At 36.6% G+C, this 24,951-nt stretch overlaps 2 protein-coding genes across 2 annotated transcripts in view; one reads left to right on the top strand and one right to left on the bottom strand.

Annotated features, from left to right (window-relative positions):
* The window catches only part of LOC123564159 (TBC1 domain family member 16-like), a 48,317-nt gene that overhangs the window by 10,561 nt on the left and 12,805 nt on the right, over positions 1-24,951 (bottom strand). The window contains exons 6-10 of the mRNA XM_045357524.2: positions 9,232-9,380; positions 5,865-5,999; positions 3,453-3,639; positions 2,909-3,006; positions 2,402-2,630 (exon numbers count right to left, since the gene is read on the bottom strand). Of these exons, the coding sequence (XP_045213459.2) occupies positions 2,402-2,630; positions 2,909-3,006; positions 3,453-3,639; positions 5,865-5,999; positions 9,232-9,380 (798 nt within the window). The remainder of the gene's footprint in view (positions 1-2,401; positions 2,631-2,908; positions 3,007-3,452; positions 3,640-5,864; positions 6,000-9,231; positions 9,381-24,951) is intronic.
* On the top strand, positions 12,753-16,516 carry LOC123564161 (uncharacterized). Its single transcript, XM_045357525.2, has 2 exons — positions 12,753-13,202; positions 14,993-16,516. Exons 1-2 carry the CDS (start codon positions 12,958-12,960, stop codon positions 16,386-16,388), a joined length of 1,641 nt encoding a protein of 546 aa, XP_045213460.2. The 5' UTR covers positions 12,753-12,957; the 3' UTR covers positions 16,389-16,516.

Below are 24,951 nucleotides of genomic sequence, written 5' to 3' on the forward strand. Positions count from 1 at the left end.
AGGAGAACATTTTCAAAGTTTTTCATATAGCAGCCATGTTTATTAACAACGCAGAATAATTTGGAGGAATTTTGTACAGGATCTTAAGGAACATTGTTGTCTAATTATTTTTAAAATCAAACCAAAAGTTTCAGAGGAGATTATTAAAGTTTTCCATAAAGAAGTACAGAGACAACTAGCCCTGTTTTCTGGCGCCCATATTTTTTTAAAGAAACAATGAATTGAAGGAATCTGGTACAGGGCCACTTAAGGGCCAATGCTTGTGATGTTTTTACCTATTGGGTCAACAGTTTTAAAGGAGAAGATGTTCATAATGATCTGCATAAAGACATGTAAGGAAATCTAGCCCTGCCCCCTGGAGACCATGCTTTTAAACAAAACAGAACAATCTTAAGGAATTTTGCAGATGGCCACTCAAGGAACTCTGCTGCGAAATTTTGAAATTTGGCCAGCAGTTTTAGAGAAGAAAATTTTCAAACTTTTCTGTACAGGGAAAACTAACTCCCCACCCTGGCAGCCACGTTTTTTTTAAAGAAACACAATCATTTGAAGGATAAGGGCCAATAAAGGAACATTGCTGTAAAATAAATTTAAAATTGGGTTGGCAGTTTCAGAAAAGAAGATTTTCAAAGTATTCCATGCAGACTGGAGGCCATACGTTTAAATGAAACAGAATAATCTGAAGAATCTGTCAGAGGCTCACCAAGTGAACACTGCTGTGAAGGTATTTTGAACCTGGACCACCAGTCTCAGAGAAGATTTTTCTTTTTTTTAAGTACACCCATATAGGAAAAACTAGCCCTGCCCCCTGGCTGTAGTGGATTTTTTAGCGAAACAAAATGATTTGAAGGAATTTAGAAGAGGGTCACCTGAGGAACCTTTCTGTGAAACTATTGCAAAATAAGGCAAAAGGTTTCTGATGAAAAGATTTTTGAAGTTTTTTCTTTTGGTTGCCACTGAATGGATGACCTAGATTTAAAAGGAATCTGAAAGGGGACACCAATCAAATATTCCATGAATTTCTGTTGAAATTAGCATAGTGGTTTATGAGGAGATGTTTTCTTTTGAGAAATTGTGGACAATGAACTGGAAAACAGACATCCACAATCTTAAAAATCTTATTTTGCACCATTTGTGCTCAGGTGAATTAAAAGCATTGCAAAATAGGATAATATTAATATTATTGTTAAATTTTGATGTAGTACAATCTCATGGTCATTGCCAAAAACTGCCGTTTCAAGTGGACTAAATTTGTGGATTTAAAAGTTATATGAAAAGTTGCTTCCATTTCCATTGGGACTTACGTTGATAGACACCACTATGAGATCCTTGAAATTTTGTCCCCCATTTTAACACTATGCCAATCCTTTTGACTTAAGTGCCTTATTAATTAGTCTTCTGACATTAATTCAAATAGCATTTCAACAGCTATTATTACATAACACTTGAAATTACTGTTTAGAAAAAATCATTATTATTGTGCATACATCTTTGGCAATCAACTTTTGATACTGTGTTACGAAAAGGTTGAACTACCTTTGGAATGAACCAGATCATCTTAATCACTACTCCATGATACCTTCTACGGGACACTTCCAGTTTAGCGGTCCCCGGTCGGAAATACGTCATGACGTCACGTTACTTTGGGGGCTGCTGTCCCCACACCCCTGCTTTTATCATTAGCGTTACTGGCCCCATACCAAAGCTATGTTATTTTAACAAGAATTTAAACACAACCCTTCTAAAATAAATAGTCAAAGTCAGTGGGGACCGCTAAAATGGAAACTACCCCTTTTTACCCCCAACTTCCTACTCCATGATACCTTCTACCCCCAACTTCCTACACCATGATACCTTCTACCCCCAACTTCCTACACCATGATACCTTCTACCCCAAACTTCCTCACCTTCTACCCCCCCCCCAACTTCCTACTCCAAGATATATTCTACCCCCAACTTCCTACTCCATGATACCTTCTACCCCAACTTCCTACTCCGAGATACCTTCTACCCCCAACTTCCCACACCATGATACCTTCTACCCCCAACTTCCTACACCATGATACCTTCTACCCCCAACTTCCTCACCTTCTACCCCCAACTTCCTACTCCATGATACCTTCTTCCCCCAACTTCCTCACCTACCCCCAACTTCCTACTCCATGATACCATCTACCCCCAACTTCCTCACCTTCTACCCCCAACTTCCTACTCAATGATACCTTCTACCCCAAACTTCCTACTCCATGATGCCTTCTACCCCCAACTTCCTACTCCATAAAATAACTTTTAGTTAGCTGTCAGATTAAATTTTACAGTCCTTTAAAACAACATGAAGTGAAATTAAGGGAAAGAAAACCTGAGAAACCGAGCACTGATTTATGTTGTTACTTGTTAGTACCTTTCTGAGGACAAGTTCTCCACTCATATGACAGGCAAGACTACTGAAGTGTAGGAGAATTTCATCAGCAGGTAAACACTGTTCTACCACATCCTCTCCGTAGATACTCACAATGGCTACACAGATAAACAGGTGGAAATAATCTGTCTGATAGTGGGACCAGCAAGCCTCCCAGATACGCAGGGCAGCTTTCTCATTGAACTCTCGCTTGAAACACAGCAAGATCCATCTAAAATACATTCACAAGTTAACAATATCATATACAGTGAAACATGTAGCTTTAAAATCCATTAGTATCATTCCCTCATATAATATTTTGCAGTGTATTTTAAACTGTGAATACAGGCCACCTGCAAAAAAGACATCTTCCTGGCTCATTAAATGATTTTCGAGATATATCTCCAGAATGGAATAAAAGTCTTACAATCAATAATCTTGCATGACACCAATTGTTATTCAACATCAATAAACTTTGTATCAATGGAAATAATGATTTAACAGTTTCACCTGTGAGCAAACAGTAACTCCAAGGCATCATCACCCAGATGGACAAGATGTTCATAGAATGTAGGCTGCATCAGTCGTAACAACTCTCGCAGATACAGCTGGAAATATACAACAGCATTCATCATGTCAAAACATCACGTCACTGCCCAACATCATCTCCTTAACAATTAAAGTTTTAGATTTATAAATTTTGTTCTTATTTTTTAAGTAAGCTCTTTTCTTATATACAAGATGGTTTGTTCCAAGTACGTGACTGCACTAGGGGGTTGACTGTATTATTTCCAGGTTCCAGCTACCACTACCTGTATAGCGACAGTACAAAATTCCTCTATGTTTATAAACAGTCTAGTAATCGATATATACATTGATTCCGAGGCTAGTGTGAAATAACAAACCATATAACTGCATCTTAAATTTACGGTCCCAACAAAAATATTTAGATACAGGTCATTAATGTCCGATTTAGTTCAATGTCAGGGTCATACTTAATCAGTTTTTAAATGGTGTAATGAGTGAAATGAGATGACAACATCAAACACTATACCAGTTGTTTATCCATGTCACAATCTTTTGGTGAGCTAACAAAGATGGTTTTCTGCATGAGGCCAGTAAAACACCAGTATGCATCTACCTCTTTCTGGATCTCAGCCAGCACCGGAGCCAGGAGATCTGACATACCCTGTGTGTATCCGAACCGGGGATTCTCTACAGCATAATTTAGTAAAATATTCCTGAAATTCAAATACTTTGTATGTCATTTACAAACTGGCTTCATTTGATGATGTGAACATTAATTTTAGACACAGAAATAGTTTAAGATGAAATGTTAAGTCCTTCTTTTAAACTGTTAGACAAGTCCCTTGACTGAGGAGGCAACCAATAAGAGCTGTCACAGGAGACAGCGTGCTCGACTATTTCAATGTTGGATAGTGAAATTGGGTACATCTGAGGAAGCTGGAGCTGTCACTGGAGTGTTTAATGACTCAAATGTGGATAAAGATATTGGACAATAGCTTAAGTCTCAAAACATTAAATCGGAATAAAAGGAACATAATTCATGGTAAACTTCTGCAAAAGTAATGCATCATGTGTCATATTATGTGGCTAATAATTCGGAACAGTATTTTAAGTTTGAATCAAATCTATTTAGTAATTCTGTAGATACAGCAAAAGTGCATCCCAACTTGAACCCGAAATTCTATTAGTGAAAAGAGGGCATAACTCAGAACATACTGGTGCCAGCATTATCGAACAAGTGTTGTATGATGTGAGTGATGATGTGGAACAACTATTTTAAGTTTCTAATTTAAATTTTAATCAAATTTATTAAGTAATGACAAAGATATAGTGAAAGTGCACCACAATTAACCTGAATGTCTAAGTAAAAAGGGGGCATAATTCATGAAATATTGGTGCAAGAGTTACGGCCCTTGTATCATATGATGTGGGTGATAATGTAGTACAACTATTCTAAGTCTGAATCAAATCCATTTGGGAATAACAGAGATAAAGTGAAAGTGCATCAAAACTTTAACCTGAAACTATAAGCAAAAAGGGGGACAACTAAAAACAATATTGGTGCAAGAGTTATTGTCCTTGTGTCATATGATGTGGATGCTGATGTAGTACAACTGTTTAAAGGTTGAATCAAATCTGTTTGGTAATAACATAGAGTTAAACTTTAACCTGAAATTTAAGTTAAAAGTGGGATAACTCATAAAATACAGGTGTCACAGTTATGGCCCTTGTGTCAAATGATGTAGGTGGTGACGATGAACAATTATTTTAGGTATGAATCAAATCCCTTTCAAAAGTGGAAAATGACATTTTGTAGCAATTTCTAGGTTTTATCCTAACATTGCATAACTTGGTCATGATTATTGCACACCCAATTCATCAAGGTAAGAAATAATCAATCCATTTTAACTATGCATGTCAGTATGACAGTAAAATGAGAGAAATATCATATCTACAATAACCTGAAGGATTTCAATTTCTCATCCACAATGTTACCTGCGTAACTCTTTCAAGGTTACCTTATGAAGCTCTAGGTAAAATAACGGACCTTGTGGTGACACCACAGTTCGATCCTAGTAGCCTGGATGTAACAAGTTGTTAGGGGACTACTAAGTAATGCTTCATGTAATAACCTCATATCACTGCACTTTTGTAAAAAGTTTGTTATTTTAGTTTTCTGTAAATACCGTAATTCATAATTGATGTCCCAGCAAAACCAGTTTAAACAACTTGAAAGTAGTCCATGCAAGGATGCTACAAAGTCTAGTCCATGCAAGGATGCTACAAAGTCTAGTCCATGCAAGGATGCTACAAAGTCTGGTGAAGCAGTTCATAGAAAGAAATCCTGTACATGGTTTTCTAATCTTAGCTCAGGCAAATGTAGTCAAGTGAATTCATTTAAAGAAACTTTAGAGGTCAATGCAAGGATTACAACACAGAAATAAATATGTTTTCCTTCTCAAGGTTAAAACAAACAAAAAGTATGCTTTCTAGTTTATACAAAGTCAAAATAGTCTTAGAAAATAGACAAATGAGGCAGTTCTATGGCCCTGTGTAAGACAATGGACCTGAAAACCAGATTCAGTGTACACAGTTTCTCTAGACAGAAACTGTAATCCCATGTGCGAGTATTTTACAATAGTTACTCTGCGCTAAACTTAAGCAATCTGAAATAAAACATTCTTCCATGTTGGAAACTGGGGCAATGATAAATAAACTAGAAAACTTAGAAACAGACAAAATACAAATTACCACAATTTATTCTAAAAACTCTTGCAGACAGGTGTCATCAAATATCTTGCAAATATGCTTGAAAAACATGTTTACAATGTAGACAGTTGATTAACTATTCTCTTTTACTTGAAAAGAATAAATTCTGTCAAATTATTGTGATCCAGTTACACACCATGTTCACCCAGGAAAGATAATTGCGACTTACTTGAGCACCTCTATATTAGGATTATTCTCTCCCTTGAAATATGGATGGCTTCTATCAGTTCTAACAACATCTTTCTCCACAGTACACTGAACATTTCGCCAGAATGATTCCTGTTCCTCCTCGGACATAGACTCTCTGGTAATTTTGTAAGAAATTCATTAAACAAAATATCAATAACATAAACAAATGGGTCCTAATTTCAACAAAAAACCTTTCAACAAAGTGTAACTAGAAAATGCTTTTGTAAAAAAGCGCATGTCTCCCCCAATGCAAAGTCCTATAGGCAAGAAGTCAATAGGTGTCAGGAGCGAAAGTCAAAGAGACACTGATGGTTGGCTGCAATAGGGATCATCTACTTGGCATGTCCAGTCATCCCGCTAAATTTCAACACTCTTGGCCTAGAGGTTCTCAAGTCACTGTTCAGGCTCCTGTGACCTTGTCCTTTGATCAAGTGACCTCAAAATAAATAGGGGTCATCTACTCTGCATGTCCAATCATCATATTAAGTTTCAACATTCTAGGTCAAGTGGTTCTCAAGTTATTTCCAAAAAATGATTTTACATGAACAGGCCACTGTGACCTTGGCATTTAATAGACTGACCCCAAAATCAATAGGGGTCATCTACTCTGCATGTTCAATCCTCCTATGAAGTTTAAACATTCTGGGTCAAGTGGTTCTCTAGTTATTGATCGGAAATGGTTATCAATGTTCAGGCCCCTGTGACCTTGACCTTTAATGGAGTGACCCCAAAAATAATAGGGGTCATTTACTCTGCATGAACAATCATCCTATGAAGTTTCAACATTCTGGGTCGAGAGGTACTCAAGTTATTGATTGGAAATGGTTTTCCATGTTTAGGCCCCTGTGACCTTGACCTTTAACAGAGTGACCCCAAAATCGTTAGGGGTCATCTACTCTGCATGACCAATCATCCTATGAAGTTTCATTATTCTGGGTCAAGTGGTTCTCAAGTTACTGACCGAAAATGGTTTTCAATGTTCGGGCCCCTGTGACCTTGACAATTAACAGAGTGACCCCAAAATCATTAGGAGTCATCTACTCTGCATGACCAATCATCCTATTAAGTTTCAACATTCTGGGTCAAGTGGTTCTCAAGTTACTGACCGGAAATGGTTTTCAATGTTCAGGCCCCTGTGACCTTGACCTTTAACAGAGTGACCCCAAAATCGATAGGGGTCATCTACTTTGCATGTACAATCATCCTATAAAGTTTCACATTCTGGGTCAAGTGGTTCTCTAGTTATTGATTGGAAATGGTTTTCAATGTTCAGGCTCCTGTGACCTTGACCTTTGAGGGAGTGACCCCAAAATCAATAGGGGTCATCTACTCTTCATGATCAATCATCCTATGAATTTTCAACATTCTGGGTCAAGTGGTTCTCTAGTTATTGATCGGAAATGGTTATCAATGTTCAGGCCCCTGTGACCTTGACCTTTGACGGAGTGACCCCAAAATCAATAGGGGTCATCTACTCTTCATGATCAATCATCCTATGAAGTTTCAACATTCTGGGTCAAGTGGTTCTCTAGTTATTGATCAGAAATGGTTTTCAATGTTCAGGCCCCTGTGACCTTGACCTTTGACGAAGTGACCCCAAAATCTATAGGGGTCATCTATTCTTCATGACCAATCATCCTATGAAGTTTCAACAATCTGGGTCAAGTGGTTCTCTAGTTATTGATCGGAAACGGTTTTCAATGTTCAGGCCCCTGTGACCTTGACCTTTGAGGGAGTGACCCCAAAATCAATAGGGGTCATCTACTCTTCATGACCAATCATCCTATGAAGTTTCAACATTCTGGGTCAAGTGGTTCTCTAGTTATTGATCGGAAATAATTTTCAATGTTCAGGCCCCTGTGACCTTGACCTTTGAGGGAGTGACCCCAAAAACAATAGGGGTCGTCTACTCAAGCAGCCCTACAACCCTATTAAGTTTAAAGGTTCTAGGTCAAATGGTTCTCCAGTTACTGCTCGGAAATGAAGTGTGACGTACGGATGGACGGGCGGACGGAAGGATGGACAGGGCAAAAACAATATGTCTCCTGGGGAGACATAATAACTATTCTGGCACTTTCTTGCAAATAAACATATAAAGCCTCGTCATCATTTGACATCATCTAAAGGACAGGGTCTGAACACGGCTTTGTACTGCGCCTATATCACTACCTGGGAACAAATAAATTCTGCCAGCTCTGGAATACCAAACTGAAATTCGTGACTGAATTCAAATTTTGATTAAAAATGTATATACATATACATACATTTATTATTTCCAAACTGCTGGAGTATGTGCGAATGGACTAAAAAATGATTTAAAAAAAATATATATTTTAAGTTTTTTCATATACTTGTAGTTGGAGGTAAGCGCTGTCCAATGGGGGTCTATACTAACAAGAAATCAGGGGAGATAATTAGTTTAATAATATGATAAATATTGTCCATATTCATCCCAGAATTGTTGAAAAATTCTTCTTTTGTGGTCATGTGTTTAAAGGATATACAACATGTGACTGAGTACTGAAGTGGCAATAAAGAAGTCCCCTAACAATTTTACTTGACCTTCAATAGTGACCTTGACCTTTGACCGTAACCATGTGTGCAACAAATAGTCTAATCATGGGAAACATTTCTGTGTAATACTAAAAAATCCTTCAATGCAATTAAAGTAATGGAGCAGAAACAAATCTTTAATTGACCTTGAACAGTGACCTTGACCTTTAACCGACAAGCATAGATCATGCGTTGACACATTGTCTCATCATGGGGAATGTTTGTGTATAGCATTAAGATAATCCATCAATGCATATAAAAGTTACTGAGCAGAAACAATTTTTACTTGACCTTCAATAGTGACCTTGAACTTTGACCTACAAGTATAAGTCATGTACATTGCCCTCTATTCACATACCAAGTTTTATGAACATAGCTTATACTTTCTGAGTTATTGCAGGATCCAGATTTGTGGACTGACAGCTAACAGAGGGCATTCCTACAGTCCCCTTCGGTGTCACTCGGGGTTCAAACTCATGGGGATCCATATGCAATTTTCCTAATGAACTAAATCGGGTGGGGGGGGGTGGGGGGCTTGAAGAGATGGTAAACAAATGAAGAGTGCAATTTTATTGCCAATGAGATCAAACAGTCAGAACTGGCAGGTCAGCTCTTCTGTTCACTTTATGAAGTCAGACATAATCCAGCAAACAGGTTCTAGCCACCCTGATAAAATATGTAACAGCAGATGGACAGACAGATAGACAGACAGATAGATAGACTATCTACAACAACCTATAGGGCGGAAAGACAGATATCTTTATCAGTTTATGGGAAAAGTGTTGATGATATACCTTTTCTTTCTGATGTTTTGGTACTCAATATACTTGTCATTCCTGATCTGTTCTCTCTCTTCAAATGTTGAGTCGAAAGGATAGTAGTGAAGTAAGAAAGGCCATACTTCATGGCGTAAACATGGCTCTAAACCACCGAAAAATATTGCCTGAAAAATACAGAACAGGTTCGAAAGTGAAATAATTTGATCTCAATTAAACTATATCTTGTAAGGCAATATAATGAATACATACTGCACACTGACTACAATTTTGAAACTTTCTTTGCCATTCAATTGTCTACAAAACCTTCATCAAATGTAACATCAAACAACAAATTCATTACAACAATATTTTCACTTTATTACAATATGATAAATTTAATGTCAACTGTTTCTCTATGATTGTACAAGAATGCTATATTTTTCAATGAATTTTCTGACAAACAGAAATACAGTTAGCATTAAATTGATATTTTCTGTGCAATATGAAATGCAGACAAGACAAATATTATAGTATGTTCATTATTCCCCATTTTCAATATGAACCTGCCTGATGAATAAAATATATAGAACATTATTCACTATACTTGACGACAATACTTACATATTATTGTACGAATTTACGTCAGATTTGACAACTGCTCAGTGTAGAGTCTTTCATAAATTTCTTCTGTTAAAAATATTAATTTATTACTCTCTTACGTAAGATTAATAACACTATGTTTCTACAAAACATTTGAAAAATTAAAATTATTACAGCTTTAATATTCCGACAACTAAGCCATTTGTATAGGAAAACTACAGGGGTTGATGAAAAATCCCAAGTTGACTTTTTCCACAATAAATGCCAGTAGCTGCCTTTAATAATTTAATTTTCTTATAACTGACCTAACATCTCTTGGAAACAAGAGCTGTCACTAATGGTGACAAATTCCCCTGCAGCACCTTGACCTTTGACCTGGTGACCTTGACCTTTGACCTGGTGATCCCAAAGTCAGTAGGGGTCGTGTACTCAATAAGTACTATCAGCATGTGAAGTTTGAAGGTCCTGGGTGCAGTGGTTCGCGAGTAAAGTGCCTTCATGCAAAAAGTTAACGTTGTGACGAACGAACGAACGAACTAACGAATGGATGGACAGTTGAAAACTAATATGCCTTCCTTCGGGGGCATAAAAGGAGTAAGGCAAATATGGAATTAATTTGCATGTGAAACATGTATGTATTTCCTCATACTGCTGTATCTAAATGGAAGGGTAGTAGCCTTGAACAAACATGACTTAAATGTTGTGTTTTGCTTGTAGAATTCTTAAGACAAAACATTTTGTCCCAAATTCTTTTGGAAATCTTTCAAAAGGTTTTAAAATACAGAGATAACATAAAATACTGCCAATTTAACATAAACATGACCTTTGATCTCACCTTATGACCTTCACCTTGAACTGTCATGGCTGAAAACTGAATTCTGAACAAGGTCTCATTACGGCAAATTTCTTTGAAAAATTCTTCAAAGAGGAAAAAGATACAGGGTGGAAAAATACTGCCAATCTGACCTTTGACCTCACCATATAACCTATAACCTTGATCTTGTATGACTGGAAAATGTACAACAGAAAGGACATCCTTTTGGAATTGAAAACAATTATGCCAAGTCATTTAAAACTCTTTCAAATGGGTGAAGAGATACGGAGACCATGAAATACTGCCTATCTGACCTTTGACCTCGAAGTATGACTGAGCTACTGAATGAACAAAAGTTGACTTCAGCACTGTAAACATCTGTGCAAAGTTATCTGAAAATCCTTCAAAGGGCTAAAGGAAATGTTCAGCATGTCCTTGACCTCCAACTTTGACCTTGAAACTGGACCCAGTGACCTAGATTATGCAGACTGTATGTTGTCTAGAAGAGGTCAACAACTAATCCTAGTTTTATGAAAATCTTTATTTATAAGATAATTGGAGGAGACATATTTTTTTACAAAAATAGTGTAGATGATAACGCTTGCAATGATTATTACATAGCAGAAGACCAGAAGGCACAACAATGTTACACTTTTTAGAGACTTTTTTGAGAAGGGCATGGGACTAAGCCATCTTGTGGTTCACAAGTTACCAGGGCAAGTGGGTCTTATTCTTATTCAGCCAGAGTATGTCCTGCATGTACATGTGTCCCTTTATTGGTATTTATGATTATTAGTACTGGATGTTGTAAAGGTGTCCTTAGTCAATAAATGACTCTTAAAGATATGAAATGCTCAGACATAAATACTTTGAGACTTATCAACAAATTTGTGAATTTCATGTAGAGGAAATATTTATCAACCTATAGTGAGTGGGCTTTGAGCTGGGTTGAGTTGTGACCCCAGCCGGGCCGTGTTGTGACCCAAGCTTGGCCTAGTTGTGATCCCAGCTGGGGTAGATCTTTCTATATTAACTATTTCTGACTTTTTCCATCTCTTTATATATAATTTGTACAAGAATTAATATTTGCAAAAATAATATCAAGTATATTGAAAATAGAAGTACTTTGTATATTACTGTAACATAATAGCAATACATTACATTGGATGCATAGAACATAGGTAGACATGTTAGAAATTATTGAGAATGCATGTATATCAGAAACTGCATAGGCACCAGTAACTAAGAGATTTATACAATTTTAAATGTTTAAAAGAAAAAGTGAGACAGAACAATAAAGAATGTGACTGTAAAACTGCAATACTGACCATGGTCAAACAGAAAAAAATATCTATCATAAAACATGTTTTTCTTTTCTAATGTGAAGATGCTGACAATTATGTGGTTTAAATTACTGAACACATGCTGACAGTGACACAGTCTAGATTTCCCAATCTGACAATATGAACTGCATCCATTGAGGTCCAGTCATCTACAGACAGCTGTAACTGTCAACTGACATTTTTAATACACTGAAATACACTGGCTATATCAGAACAAGGAAGGTAAAAAATGTTAAAAGAGCTGAAAAGTCCAACAGTCAAAACCCATATATGAGTTATGGTCTTTCAGTCATATGATGTGTATCATGAACAGGAACAACCATGTCAATTTTGAATTAAATCCATTTGAAAAATAACCGAGATACAGTGACAATGCACTAAAATTAACCTGAAATTCTAAGTAAAAGGAGGACATTATAATTATTCATAAAATATTTATGCCAGAGTTATGGCATTAGTGTCATATGATGTGGGTGATGTTGAGGCACAATTAGTTTAAGTTAGAATCAAATCCATTCATTAATAATAGAGATAAAGTCAATTAATCTGAAATTCAAAGTAAAAAGGGAAGCGGCTGCGACTGCTGGAGCTAGTAGGATAGCTCTCGATATATACAGTCTGGGTAAAAAGATGTGAAGAATTTGGTTGCACTAGTCTCTATAATTCATTATATTTCCCAACCTGTTAAAATTCATCAATATAATAACAGCAAAGTATGACATGAGGAACCTATGAAACAACCCTCATATATAGTAAGGCAGTGTGATGCACTCACTGCGTCAAGCGAACATAAATACCCAAACAAGTAAAGTACTTCAAACAGCAACAGGCAACCATGTTCACCAGTACGTCACATCGGTGTCAATAACTGTAGCTGATACAGGACTGAAGTCAACAATAAGACTGTAACCCGATCAGTTCAACATAAAAACAATTTTAAACAGTTTACAAAGAAATACCTACAAACAACTAAATTAAGTTATATATATAGGGAAGTTTAGAAAAATGGCTTTAAAATTTTATCAGAGTTTAGATATTAAGGAAAAAGATTTTGATGAACTATTTTGTACTGAGTGTACAAGGAATGGAAGCAGTGTTGATATTCTGAATTTCTGTGTGGGCTGTGAGAGTTTATTTTGTTTTCAATGTTTACAAGATCACAGAAGAGATGATACCAGTTCTGAATGGATGGTTGATGAAGACAATATTTCCAATGTGAACAATTGGAAACTAGAGAAAAACAATAACAGGTGGGTAAAATACATGCATTATGTGTTTGATATTTAAAGAAAAATGTTATTAGCAAAATTCTGCTTTTAGAAAGAAAATGATATCTTATATATTAATTTTTTTCACATATTTTCTTGGAACATAGAAGAACCATTGAGTTATTTTTTAAACAGGATTCATATTAGTACTTTTACTGTAAGATGGATGATCTTCGTTTACATGTTTTAAGAGAGAATTTTTGAAAGCTTTCTTGAAAAAGTTAATAAATTTACCCTCTTACTTACTCCTTTATTCATTCTTGATACAGTAAGAAATTTAATTTGTCACAGACAAAAATCAGTATTTACAAACATTAATTTCTAAAATAGTGGAGTTTGAAATGTAATAAATGCTTTTTACTTCATTTCTGATTTTTTTGATTTTCTGGTAAAAATATGGCTGTTTTTTAGGACAAACATGCTCAACTAATCAAAAGCCTTGTCAAAATAAGGGCATAATTTTGTAAGAAAAGCAAAATAAGAGTTATAGAACTTTTGTAATGTAAGTAAGTTTATCACAGTGAAAGTGTGTGAAGTTTCAATCCATTCCTACAAGTGATTACTAAGATGCAAGCTTACAAACAAAATAAATAGGAAATAGGAAAGCGGACGCCAACACACTTGTAAGTTCAATAGCTCTACCTGTTCTGCGAATACATTTTTTGTAGTGTGTGAAAAAAATCAAGACTAACTATTTAGCAATAATCACAGCCAGTATAATCTAGTTTTATGGAACAAACACCCAGAATCTTGTGTCAACAACAATTTGTCCATTTTGTATGGTTACATCAAGCTACTAAGGATAGGAAATAATTCATGTAAAACTATTTCAACCACTGTATCATTTGGTATGCTTGAGTTAATAAAACACTCAGCATATTTGTTTTGATCATAAAATGTGAATATTGATAGATTTAATCTCAATATTTTTAATCATTCGACCATCAGGGGTAATGAACTGCTATCAATGGTGAATACAACACGAGTCCCGCAGGTGAACTATTCCCTCTATATAATATCCAGCCAGCATACAATTTTGATAGCCTAAAATTGAGACACCATCATTTTAATCATTTTGGTTCTTGCTCACAAATATTATTATTTATAACTGCTAAAATGATAGGACCAGATGACAGACAAATTATAAAGGTATCAACTTGGTAAACTTAAGAGAGATCAAAACTAAATTATATAAATAAATGTGGTTAAAAACCATTGAAAAGACAGGAAATACCAATCCAGAATCCAGCAGGGTTGCAATTATACATAAAAGTAAACACAATTTTGTATTTTTCTTGAATTTCAACTCCATCCTTCTGTTATATCTATTTTAATGTTTGAGCTATCCTTAAAGAAAATGTAAATATGCACACTATAGAAAAGGTTTCTACAACATGTACAGTCAAACTGATAGAAATCTGTTCAAGTCTGGTCTTAAAAAACAAATGACACTGATATGACAGTAAAGTAGTTTTACCTTTGTTTTTTACTTGTCCATGCATAATTGAAAAGCATACGCATTGTTCAAAAGTAATACAAAAGGAAGTTATTGTCATACTTAAAAACAAAGACCTTGTTTTAAAAACAGCTTTTAAAGTAGGAAGAGTTTCTACATAATTTTGAAACATACTTGAGAATTTCATCATAAGAAAATTTCAATACCATTTATCTGAAGAAGTAATGCATATTCCCCATTCAACCAAACCTTCAATCTGAAATTACCCATATGAAAATAAGACAGTTTTGTCAATAAACACTATATTATCTTTCAGATACAGTAAAAACACCAATCAAACAACCCAACAACTCATAGAAATCAAAGAGAAGCTTCTAACACTGCAAAAACAACTTCAGAATCATTCTGAACATGACCAAGCAGAATGTGAAAACAGACTCCGGAAAGTCAAAGAACATGTTGATAGAAAGATAACTGACCTCAAAACAAACATTCTTGACTGGCTGGAAGAATTTCGAACTTACACTGCTGTAGCAATAGAAGAATTTCATCATGAAATAGAAAAGGCTTATTCAGAGAAAACAATGTCAGTAAAGATACTGATGGCTAAATCTGATGCAACACTGGTTAAACTCCAAAATGCAAAAACAAAGTCTGACGTAGATGACATTGCAGGTTTCACTGAACAAACTCAGTCAGAGGCAAGGAGAATTCTTGAAGACCCTGACAATCATTATGCAAGAATACTGAAGAAGATAACAGCTGCTGAACTAGAAAATGCTAATGCTATATTCTCTGAATCAATGGAGGAATTTCTAGGTAACATTAATGCACTGGGAAAGTGTTTGATAGAAGACAATAGTTCAGAACCTAGAGAAGCAGTATGCAAATTCTACGATGTTACGGGACCAGAAGATACATCTATATGTGATATAAATGGTTCCTGTGTTATGTCAGATGGATCGATCCTATTGACAGACTGGAATAACACAAACATTAAATATCTCAATCAAACATATCAGCTGACTAACACATGTGATCTCCCCGGAATACCTTGGGCCATCTGCTGCAGTGGAAGAGACGAGGTGGCGGTGTCCCTCCATTTTCTTCAGAAAATACAGTTTGTATCACTCAATGAGGGAAACATGAAACTTACATTTTCTTTTAAAGTAAACCAGAAATGTAGAGGCGTGGCTTGTGCAGGTAACAAGATCTTTGTAAGCTGTGGTGGTGGAGGCATACTAGAGGGAAGGGGGCAAGTACACATGTTCACCAGAGAGGGGACAATACTTAAAACGTTCAAACTTGACACTATGGGGAGAAATTTATTTTCATGCCCTCAACATATGACTGTCAGTGATGATGGGGAATTTCTATACACAGCAGATAAACACTCTGGGGTCGTAAGGATAGACCTGCAGATGACAATTCCAGCTGAAATATATTTAAGTGCAGTAGAAAGCAAAACAGAAGAGGCCAAAGGTATATGTCTGATTGGGGATTCTGACATTGTTATGTGTGACTTTATCTTAAACACAGTAGATGTGCATAACAATATTGAAAGAGATGGCGCAAGTTTTCAAACCTTATTGGACAGAAACGATGACATCTGCAATCCTCAGTCTTTATGTTACAACAGAAATAAGAAACAGCTTGTAGTTACTAGTGGAAATACCAACTTCATTCAAGTATTTGACATGGAAACAGAGTAATAGTTTTGTATATTTGTCACAGCAAGGAAGCTTAGACATTATGCAAATGAGCGTGCAAAAACGTTTTAATATATGCCCATTGCAGTAGACTACTTTTGTTTTTTTGAATTAAATGGATAATTATTTAGCATACTACTTGTTATTTTTACCCATTTCGACTTTTTATGGGCCATAACTCCAGAGCAACAAGGACTAACTGGCTGAGTCTGAATTTCCAACTTGATTAAGATAATATGCCCTTAAGATGACCATGGGTTAAAAACTGCTTTAGCTATAATATGTGGACACTGTAAATTTTCACAATTTTAAGTAATTCAAGGGCCAGACTCAAAAGTGACAGCGAGTATCTGACTGTTTATCAAATATGGCCAAGATAATATGCACAGAAACATTGTGACCAAGTTTTGTGATTATTTGATAAGAATTGCTCAAGTTAGAGTGGACTGCGCAGTAACTTATCAAACCTGAACGAAGCATTATGCCCATAAACATTGTGACAGAGTTTGATAAACGTTTGAAAAGAGTTACTCCAGTAAGAAAGCTAACACTGTCATTTTTTCCAATTTTAAAGGCCATAACTTCAGAGACTTGGATTTCAATCTTTGTCATGATATAACACAGTTACCCATAAACATTGAAAAAGTTTGGTGAAAATCAGATAAGAATATTCAAGTTAAAAAGTGGTCACTGTCAATTTTCACAACTTTTAGTAATTCACAGGCCATACCTCCAGAGCCACATGAACAATCTGGATCAGTCCTGATTGAGATATTCTGAGATATAATAACCCGCATATATCCCAACCATGTGCCTTTACAATAACCAACATGTACCCCTACCATGTGCCTTTACAATAATCCACATATACCCCTACCATGTGCCTTTACAATAACCCACATATACCCCAACCATGTGCCTTTACAATAACCCACATATACCCCAACCATGTGCCTTTACAATAACCCACATATACCCCAACCATGTGCCTTTACAATAACCCACATATACCCTAACCATGTGCCTTTACAATAACCCACATAATATTATACCCATACCATGTGCCTTTACAATGGCTATATTGGCGGGCAACAACAAATGCACCAATTCTAAACATCGCCAAATATAAGCACCGCTCTTTAATAACATCTGCCGATAATTCAACATAAGGGAGAAAAGTACTGCAGATTCAGTTGGCAATGACACTCTGTTGGCAAATACTACAGAAGAACGGCTATTTGGCGCTTGTCATCGATCCTCTTTATTGGGACTTACTTTGCACCTATAATATATCTAAATTAGCAATTTAGTGTTACAGCCAGTAGAACAGTGATTGTCATTTTATCATTGATCTTAATAATGGGGAGCTTCTTGACACGCGTATTATTCTGAAGTTGTAAATTACAGGTCGATATCTCAAATGCGACAGGTATGAAAACGTATACAACAAACATATGACAAAAGATGTACAAGTAGCTAATGAATATAAGATATTAGAACTATCAATAGTACCTTTTGTTCTGTAATAATCATGTACGGTATTGATATAATATAACATAATTATAATTGAATAATGACAGATACCATTACAGATTATGACGATAACAACATGATTGGTGAATGTTTAATCAAATTACGTGTATATACTACAATGCTCCGAGAGATTTAATGGAATTAAATCTCAATCACTCATAACTTGTCTTTCAGAAGATTATCGTTAATTCATTTTTGACAGGTTATACCTATAACTGGTCATTACGACTGTCGGAAAAAAAAGTAGGTGGTTTAATCTGGCGATTTTTTGACAGTAGGTTTTATTTTGGAGGTTGAGAGCTATACCACCAAATCTTAACACCGCCAAATCAAAGCCATAAAACAAGAGGACCATGATGGTCCTGAATCGCTCACCTGTCCCCACATGACCCAGTTTTTAACTGAGCATGACGTCGTTTTTTCTATAATTTGACATAGTGGCCTAGTTTTAGAGCTCATGTGACCCAGTTTTGAACTTGACCTAGACATCATCGAGATAAAAATTCTGACCAATTTTCATGAAGATCATTTGAAAAATATGGCCTCTAGAGAGGTCACAAGGTTTTTCTATAATTTGACCTAATGACCTAGTTTTTGAAGGCACGTGACCCAGTTTCAAACTTGACCTAGATATCATCAAGGTGAACATTCTCAGCAATTTTCATGAAGATCTCATGAAAAGTTTGACCTAGATATCATCAAGGTAAACATTCTCACCAATTTTCATGACGATCTCCTGAACAGTATGGCCTCTAGAGAGGTCACAAGGTTTTCTATTTTTAGACCTACTGACCAAGTTTTTGACTGCACGTGACCCACTTTCGAACTTGACCTAGATATCATCAAGGTGAACATTCAGACCAACTTTCATGAAGATCCATTGAAAAATACGGCCTCTAGGGAGGTCACAAGGATTTTCTATTTTTAGACCTATTGACCTAGTTTTGGCCCACACGTGACCAAGTTTCGAACTTGACCTAGATATCATCAAGATGAACATTCTGACCAATTTTCATGAAGATCCATTGAAAAATATGGCCTCTAGGGAGGTCACAAGGTTTTTCTTTTTTTAGATGTAATGACCTAGTTTTTGACCGCATGTGTCCAACTTTCAAACTTGACCTAGATATCATCAAGGCGAACATTCTGACCAATTTTCATGAAGATCCATTGAAAAATATGGCTTCTAGAGAGGTCACTAGGTTTTTCTATTTTTAGACCTAATGACCTAGTTTTTGACTGCACGTGACCCACTTTCAAACTTGATCTAGATGTCATCAAGGTGAACATTCAGACCAACTTTCATTAAGATCCATTGAAAAATATGGTCTCTAGAGAGGTCACAAGGTTTTTCTATTTTAAGACCTACTGACCTAATTTTTGAGGGCAAGTGACCCAGTTTTGAACTTGACCTAGATATCATCAAGCTGGATATTCAGACCAACTTTCATACAGATCTCATGAAAAATATGGCTTCTAGAGAGGTCACTAGGTTTTTCTATTTTTAGACCTAATGACCTAGTTTTTGACTGCACGTGACCCACTTTCAAACTTGACCTAGATATCATCAAGTTAAACATTCTGACTAATTTTCATGAAGATCCATTGAAAAATATGGCCTCTAGAGGGGTCACAAGGTTTTTCTATTTTTAGACCTACTGACCTAGTTTTGGACCACATGTGACCCAGTTTCGAACTTGACCTAGATATCATCAAGCTGGATATTCAGACCAACTTTCATACAGATCTCATGAAAAATATTGCCTCTAGAGAGGTCTCAAAGTTTTTTTATTATTTGACCTAGTGACCTACTTTTTGAAGACACGTGACCCACTTTCAAACTTGACCTAGATATCATCAAGATGAACATTCTGACCAATTTTTATGAAGATCCATTCACAAGTATGGCCTCTAGAGAGGTCACAAGGTTTTTTCTATTTTTAGACCTACTGACCTAGTTTTTGACCGCACGTGACCCAGTTTCAAACTTGATCTAGATATCATCAAGATGAACATTCAGACCAATTTTCATACAGATCCCATGAAAAATATGGCCTTTAGAGAGGTCACAAGGTTTTTCTATTATTTGACCTACTGACCTAGTTTTTGAAGGCATGTGACCCAGTTTGGAACTTGACCTAGATATCATCAAGGTGAACATTCTGACTAATTTTCATGAAGATCTTGTGAAATAAATGGCCTCTAGAGAGGTCACAAGGTTTTTCTATTTTTAGACCTACTGACCTAGTTTTTCACCGCACATGACCCAGTTTCGAACTTGACCTAGATATCATCAAGGTGAACATTCTGACCAATTTTCATAAAGATCCAATGAAAAATGTGACCTCTAGAGTGGTCACAAGCATAAGTTTAGGCACGCACGCACGTATGCATGCACGCAGGCACGCACGACGGATGCTGCGTGATCACAAAAGCTCACCTTGTCGCTTTGTGACAGGTGAGCTAAAAACGCCAACATTTCGCCGTGCAAATATAGACGTATACAGTAGTCTCCTACTCTCATGGAAACAATATCTCTGTCTTTTCTCTTATATTTATACATCATTGATATATCCAGTAAATCACATGCTTATTCTGCCAGTCAACAAAAAGTTTGAAATGTGATATAAATATGGTGTGGTTATATGATAAGAGAGATAACTGTGTACAAACTTTGATGAAAAGAGCACAAAACAGTTACGTCCCTTCTTAATTTAACTGACACAACTATACATGTAACTTACTTGTCTGGATCTTTTTTAATTTTCTTTTTAATAATTTCTTATATAATCTGACACTTGCAGTATGTTTTGGAAGAAAAAGGACATAACTGTACAAAACTTTAATAGCTGGTGGAGTGATCACTTAAGATCTTAACAAACAGTCTGACTAGTAACTTACATAATCCTAACAATAAAACAAAATCTAGTGCTTGGTAAATCTCTACAGAGAACATTTACTGAACTAGATAAAGCCCCATCTATTGGTTGAGCTTGGTCCCATACATGTAGCTTGGCTGTAAACAGTCAGGTAGCCTGACTCTACACATGTACCTGACTCTACACATGTACCTGACTCTAAATAGTCAGGTAGACTGATTATACACATGTACCTGATTCTACAAATGTAGCCTGACTCTACACAATCATATCGCCTGACTTTATACAGTCATGTAGCCTCTTACTGTCCATGTAGCCTGACTCTGCACATGTAGTCTGACTCTACACAGTCATGCAGCCTGTCTGCACATGTACCTGACTCTACACATGTAACCTTACTCTGCACAGTTGTGTAGCCTGACTCTACAAGTAGCCTGACTGCACATGTAGCCTGATTCTACACAGTCATGTAGCCTGACTCTACACAGTCATGTAGCCTGACCCTGCACAGTCATGTAGCCTGTCTGCACATGTAGCCTGACTACACAGTTATTTAGTGTGTCTCTACACATGTAACCATACTCTGCACAGTTGTGTAGCCTGACTGCACAGTCATGTAGCCTGCCTGCACATGTAGCTTGACTCTACACAGTCATGTAGCCTGACTCTACACAGTCATGTAGCCTGTCTGCACATGTAGCCTGACTCTACACAATCATGCAGCCTGACTGCACATAGTGTAATTTCTAGAGTGACGCAGCGGGGCGTCCCTCCCTGCCCTTTTTAACTGCCGCCACGCTGCCCTTAAAATGTGCCCTCCTGCCTTTGATCTTCTGCTAAATCCCGACCTTTATCCTGTAGAAATGCCTCGCCGATTATTTGATCAGCAAATTATGTCACGGCAAGTGCACACAGGTGACGAGAATCATTGAGGAGCACGTGAAAGTCCCCTGTAAAATTTCTTCTAGCAAGCATTATATTAGACCATTGTTTAGTATAAGAAGTATATATCTTTGCAGTCTGATCCTACCTTAATTTCAACCAGAAAATCCACAAATTTTAATGAATTTCGGAAGCAAAAATAAGTTTAGAATATCCGTTCACGATTCTTATTATTCCCGATGTCGTATGCAATCGGAAGCGTTCAATCTGCCAAGTTTTAGGCTGTGACTCAACTCAACTCAACTCAAATTTTCCATAATTCCTTCAAACAAGAGGGCCATGAAGGCCCTGTATCGCTCACCTGACCTATTGACCTAAAGATCATCAAGATTAACATTCTGACCAAGTTTCATTAAGATATGGTCATAAATAAGTGTTAACAAGCTTTTCCTTTGATTTGACCCCCTGACCTAGTTTTTGACCCAACATGACCCAGCTTTGAACTTGACCTAAAGATCATCAAGTTTAACATTCTGACTAAGTTTCATGAAGATACAGTCATAAATGTGGCCTCTAGAGAGTTAACAAGCTTTTCCTTTGATTTGACCCCGTGACCTAGTTTTTGACCCAACATGATCCAGATTCGAACTTGACCTAAAGATCATCAAGTTTAACATTCTGACTAAGTTTCATGAAGATACAGTCATAAATGTGGCCTCTAGAGAGTTAACAAGCTTTTCCTTTGATTTGACCCCGTGACCTAGTTTTTGACCCAACACGACCCAAATTCGAATTTGACCTAAAGATCATCAAGTTTAAGTGTTAAGTTTCATGAAGATACAGTCATAAATGTGGCCTCTAGAGTGTTAACAAGCTTTTCCTTTGATTTGACCTAGTGACCTAGTTTCTGACCCCAGCTGACCCAGATTTAACCTTGACCTAAAGATCACCAAGATAAACATTCTGACCAAGTTTCATTAAGATATGGTCATAAATGTGGCCTCTACAGTGTTAATTAGCTTTTACTTTGATTTGACCGGGTGACCTAGTTTTTGACCCAACATGACCCAGATTGGAACTTGACCTAAAGATCATCAAGTTTAACATTCTGACTAAGTTTCATGAAGGTACAGTCATAAATGTGGCCTCTAGAGTGTTAACAAGCTTTTCCTTTGATTTGACCTAGTGACCTAGTTTTTGACCCCAGCTGACCTAGATTTAAACTTGACCTAAAGATCACCAAGATAAACATTCTGACCAAGTTTCATTAAGATATGGTCATAAATGTGGCCTCTACAGTGTTAATTAGCTTTTCCTTTGATTTGACCGGGTGACCTAGTTTTTGATCCAACATGACCCAGATTGGAACTTAACCTAAAGATCATCAAGTTTAACATTCTGACTAAGTTTTATGAAGGTACAGTCATAAATGTGGCCTCTAGAGTGTTAACAAGCTTTTCCTTTGATCTGACCTAGTGACCTAGTTTTTGACCCCAGCTGACCCAGATTTAAATTTGACCTAAAGATCACCAAGATAAACATTCTGACCAAGTTTCATTAAGATATGGTCATAAATGTGGCCTCTACAGTGTTAATTAGCTTTTCCTTTGATTTGACCGGGTGACCTAGTTTTTGATCCTACATGACCCAGATTCAAACTTGATCTTAGGATCATCAATATTAACATTCTGACCAAGTTTCAGGAAGATATAGTCATAAATGCGGCCTCTACAGTGTTAAAAAGCTTTTCCTTTGATTTGACCTGGTGACCTAGTTTTTGACCCCAGATGACCCAATATCAAATTCGTCCAAGACTTTATTAAGGACAACACTCTGACCAAGTTTCATTAAGATTGGGCCAAAATTGTGACCCCTAGAGTGTTAACAAGCTTTTCCTTTGATTTGACCTGGTGACCTAGATTTTGACCCCAGATGACCCGATATCAAACTTGTCCAAGATTTTATTGAGGGTAACATTCTGACCAAGTTTCATTAAGATTGGGCCAAAATTGTGACCTCTAGAGTGTTAACAAGCTTTTCCTTTGATTTGACCTGGTGACCTAGTTTTTGACCCCAGATGACCCAATATCGAACTCATCCAAGATTTTATCGAGGGTAACATTCTGACTAAGTTTCATTAAGATTGGGCCAAAAATGTGACCTCTAGAGTGTTAACAGTCAAATTGTTGACGACGGACGGACGGACGGACGACGACGGACGCCGGACACAGGGTGATCACTAAAGCTCACCTTTGAGCACTTCGTGCTCAGGTGAGCTAAAAAGCTGACTATCAATGTTATTTTTTATGATAAGTAACATCATAATTTGAGGAATTATCTCTGGTTTACTTTAGTAAGTCAAGTAAACTGAGCAAAACCCATTTTCACATGACATTCTGAATGTGTACCAGTATCCAGATAGTACATTTTGGATACATTTTTTTACAAACTTTTCTAGCATTTTTCTGTTAATAAAAAATTGATGAAATTCCTAATTAATATGACATGAATTTTGATACATATTGGTTTACAATGTGACCTGAAACTGACCTTTTTATTATGTTTTAACATGATCTTGGCTTCAAGCTTATTAGATAGGCCTACAAATAACATATAAAAGCCCTCCACTATATATTATATCATACTCATATGAATAAATTGACATCCTTGTTGACATTTTTTAAGAAAAAAGCTTCAATGAATGGTTTAAAAAAAAATATATAAAGTAATGTAAAACCCTTTGTAAACTCTGTTACTGGTTTTGGGAACATATCTTTTACCACTTTATTCTGTGATTTAAAAGTGTGTACACAATGATCATAAATGTAATGAATACATAACTATAAACATCTAGAAATGTAACTACTGCTGCGGTAACTTTCCAGTTTAAAACGGCACTCTGGCCCTTTGGGCAGCACCCTGCCCCTTTTAGACAGCACCCTGCCCTTTTTGAGCTCTAGAAATAACACTAGCACATGTGGCCTGACTCTACACAGTAATGCAAGCTGACTCTACACAGACATGTAGCCTTACTCTACACAATCATGTAGCTTGACTCTAAACAGTCATGTAGCCTGACTGCACATGTAACCTGACCCTTCACAGTCATGTTGCCTGATTCTATACAGTCATGTAACCCGACTCTGCACAGTCATGAAGCTTGACTCTGCACAGTCATGTAGCCTGACTCTACACAGTCATGCAGCCTGACTCAGTCATGTAGCCTGACTGCACATGTTGCCTGACTCTACACAGTCATGCAGCCTGACTGC

The sequence above is a fragment of the Mercenaria mercenaria genome, chromosome 2 (genome assembly GCF_021730395.1).
Source record: "Mercenaria mercenaria strain notata chromosome 2, MADL_Memer_1, whole genome shotgun sequence".
Classification (NCBI taxonomy): Eukaryota; Metazoa; Mollusca; class Bivalvia; order Venerida; family Veneridae; genus Mercenaria; species Mercenaria mercenaria.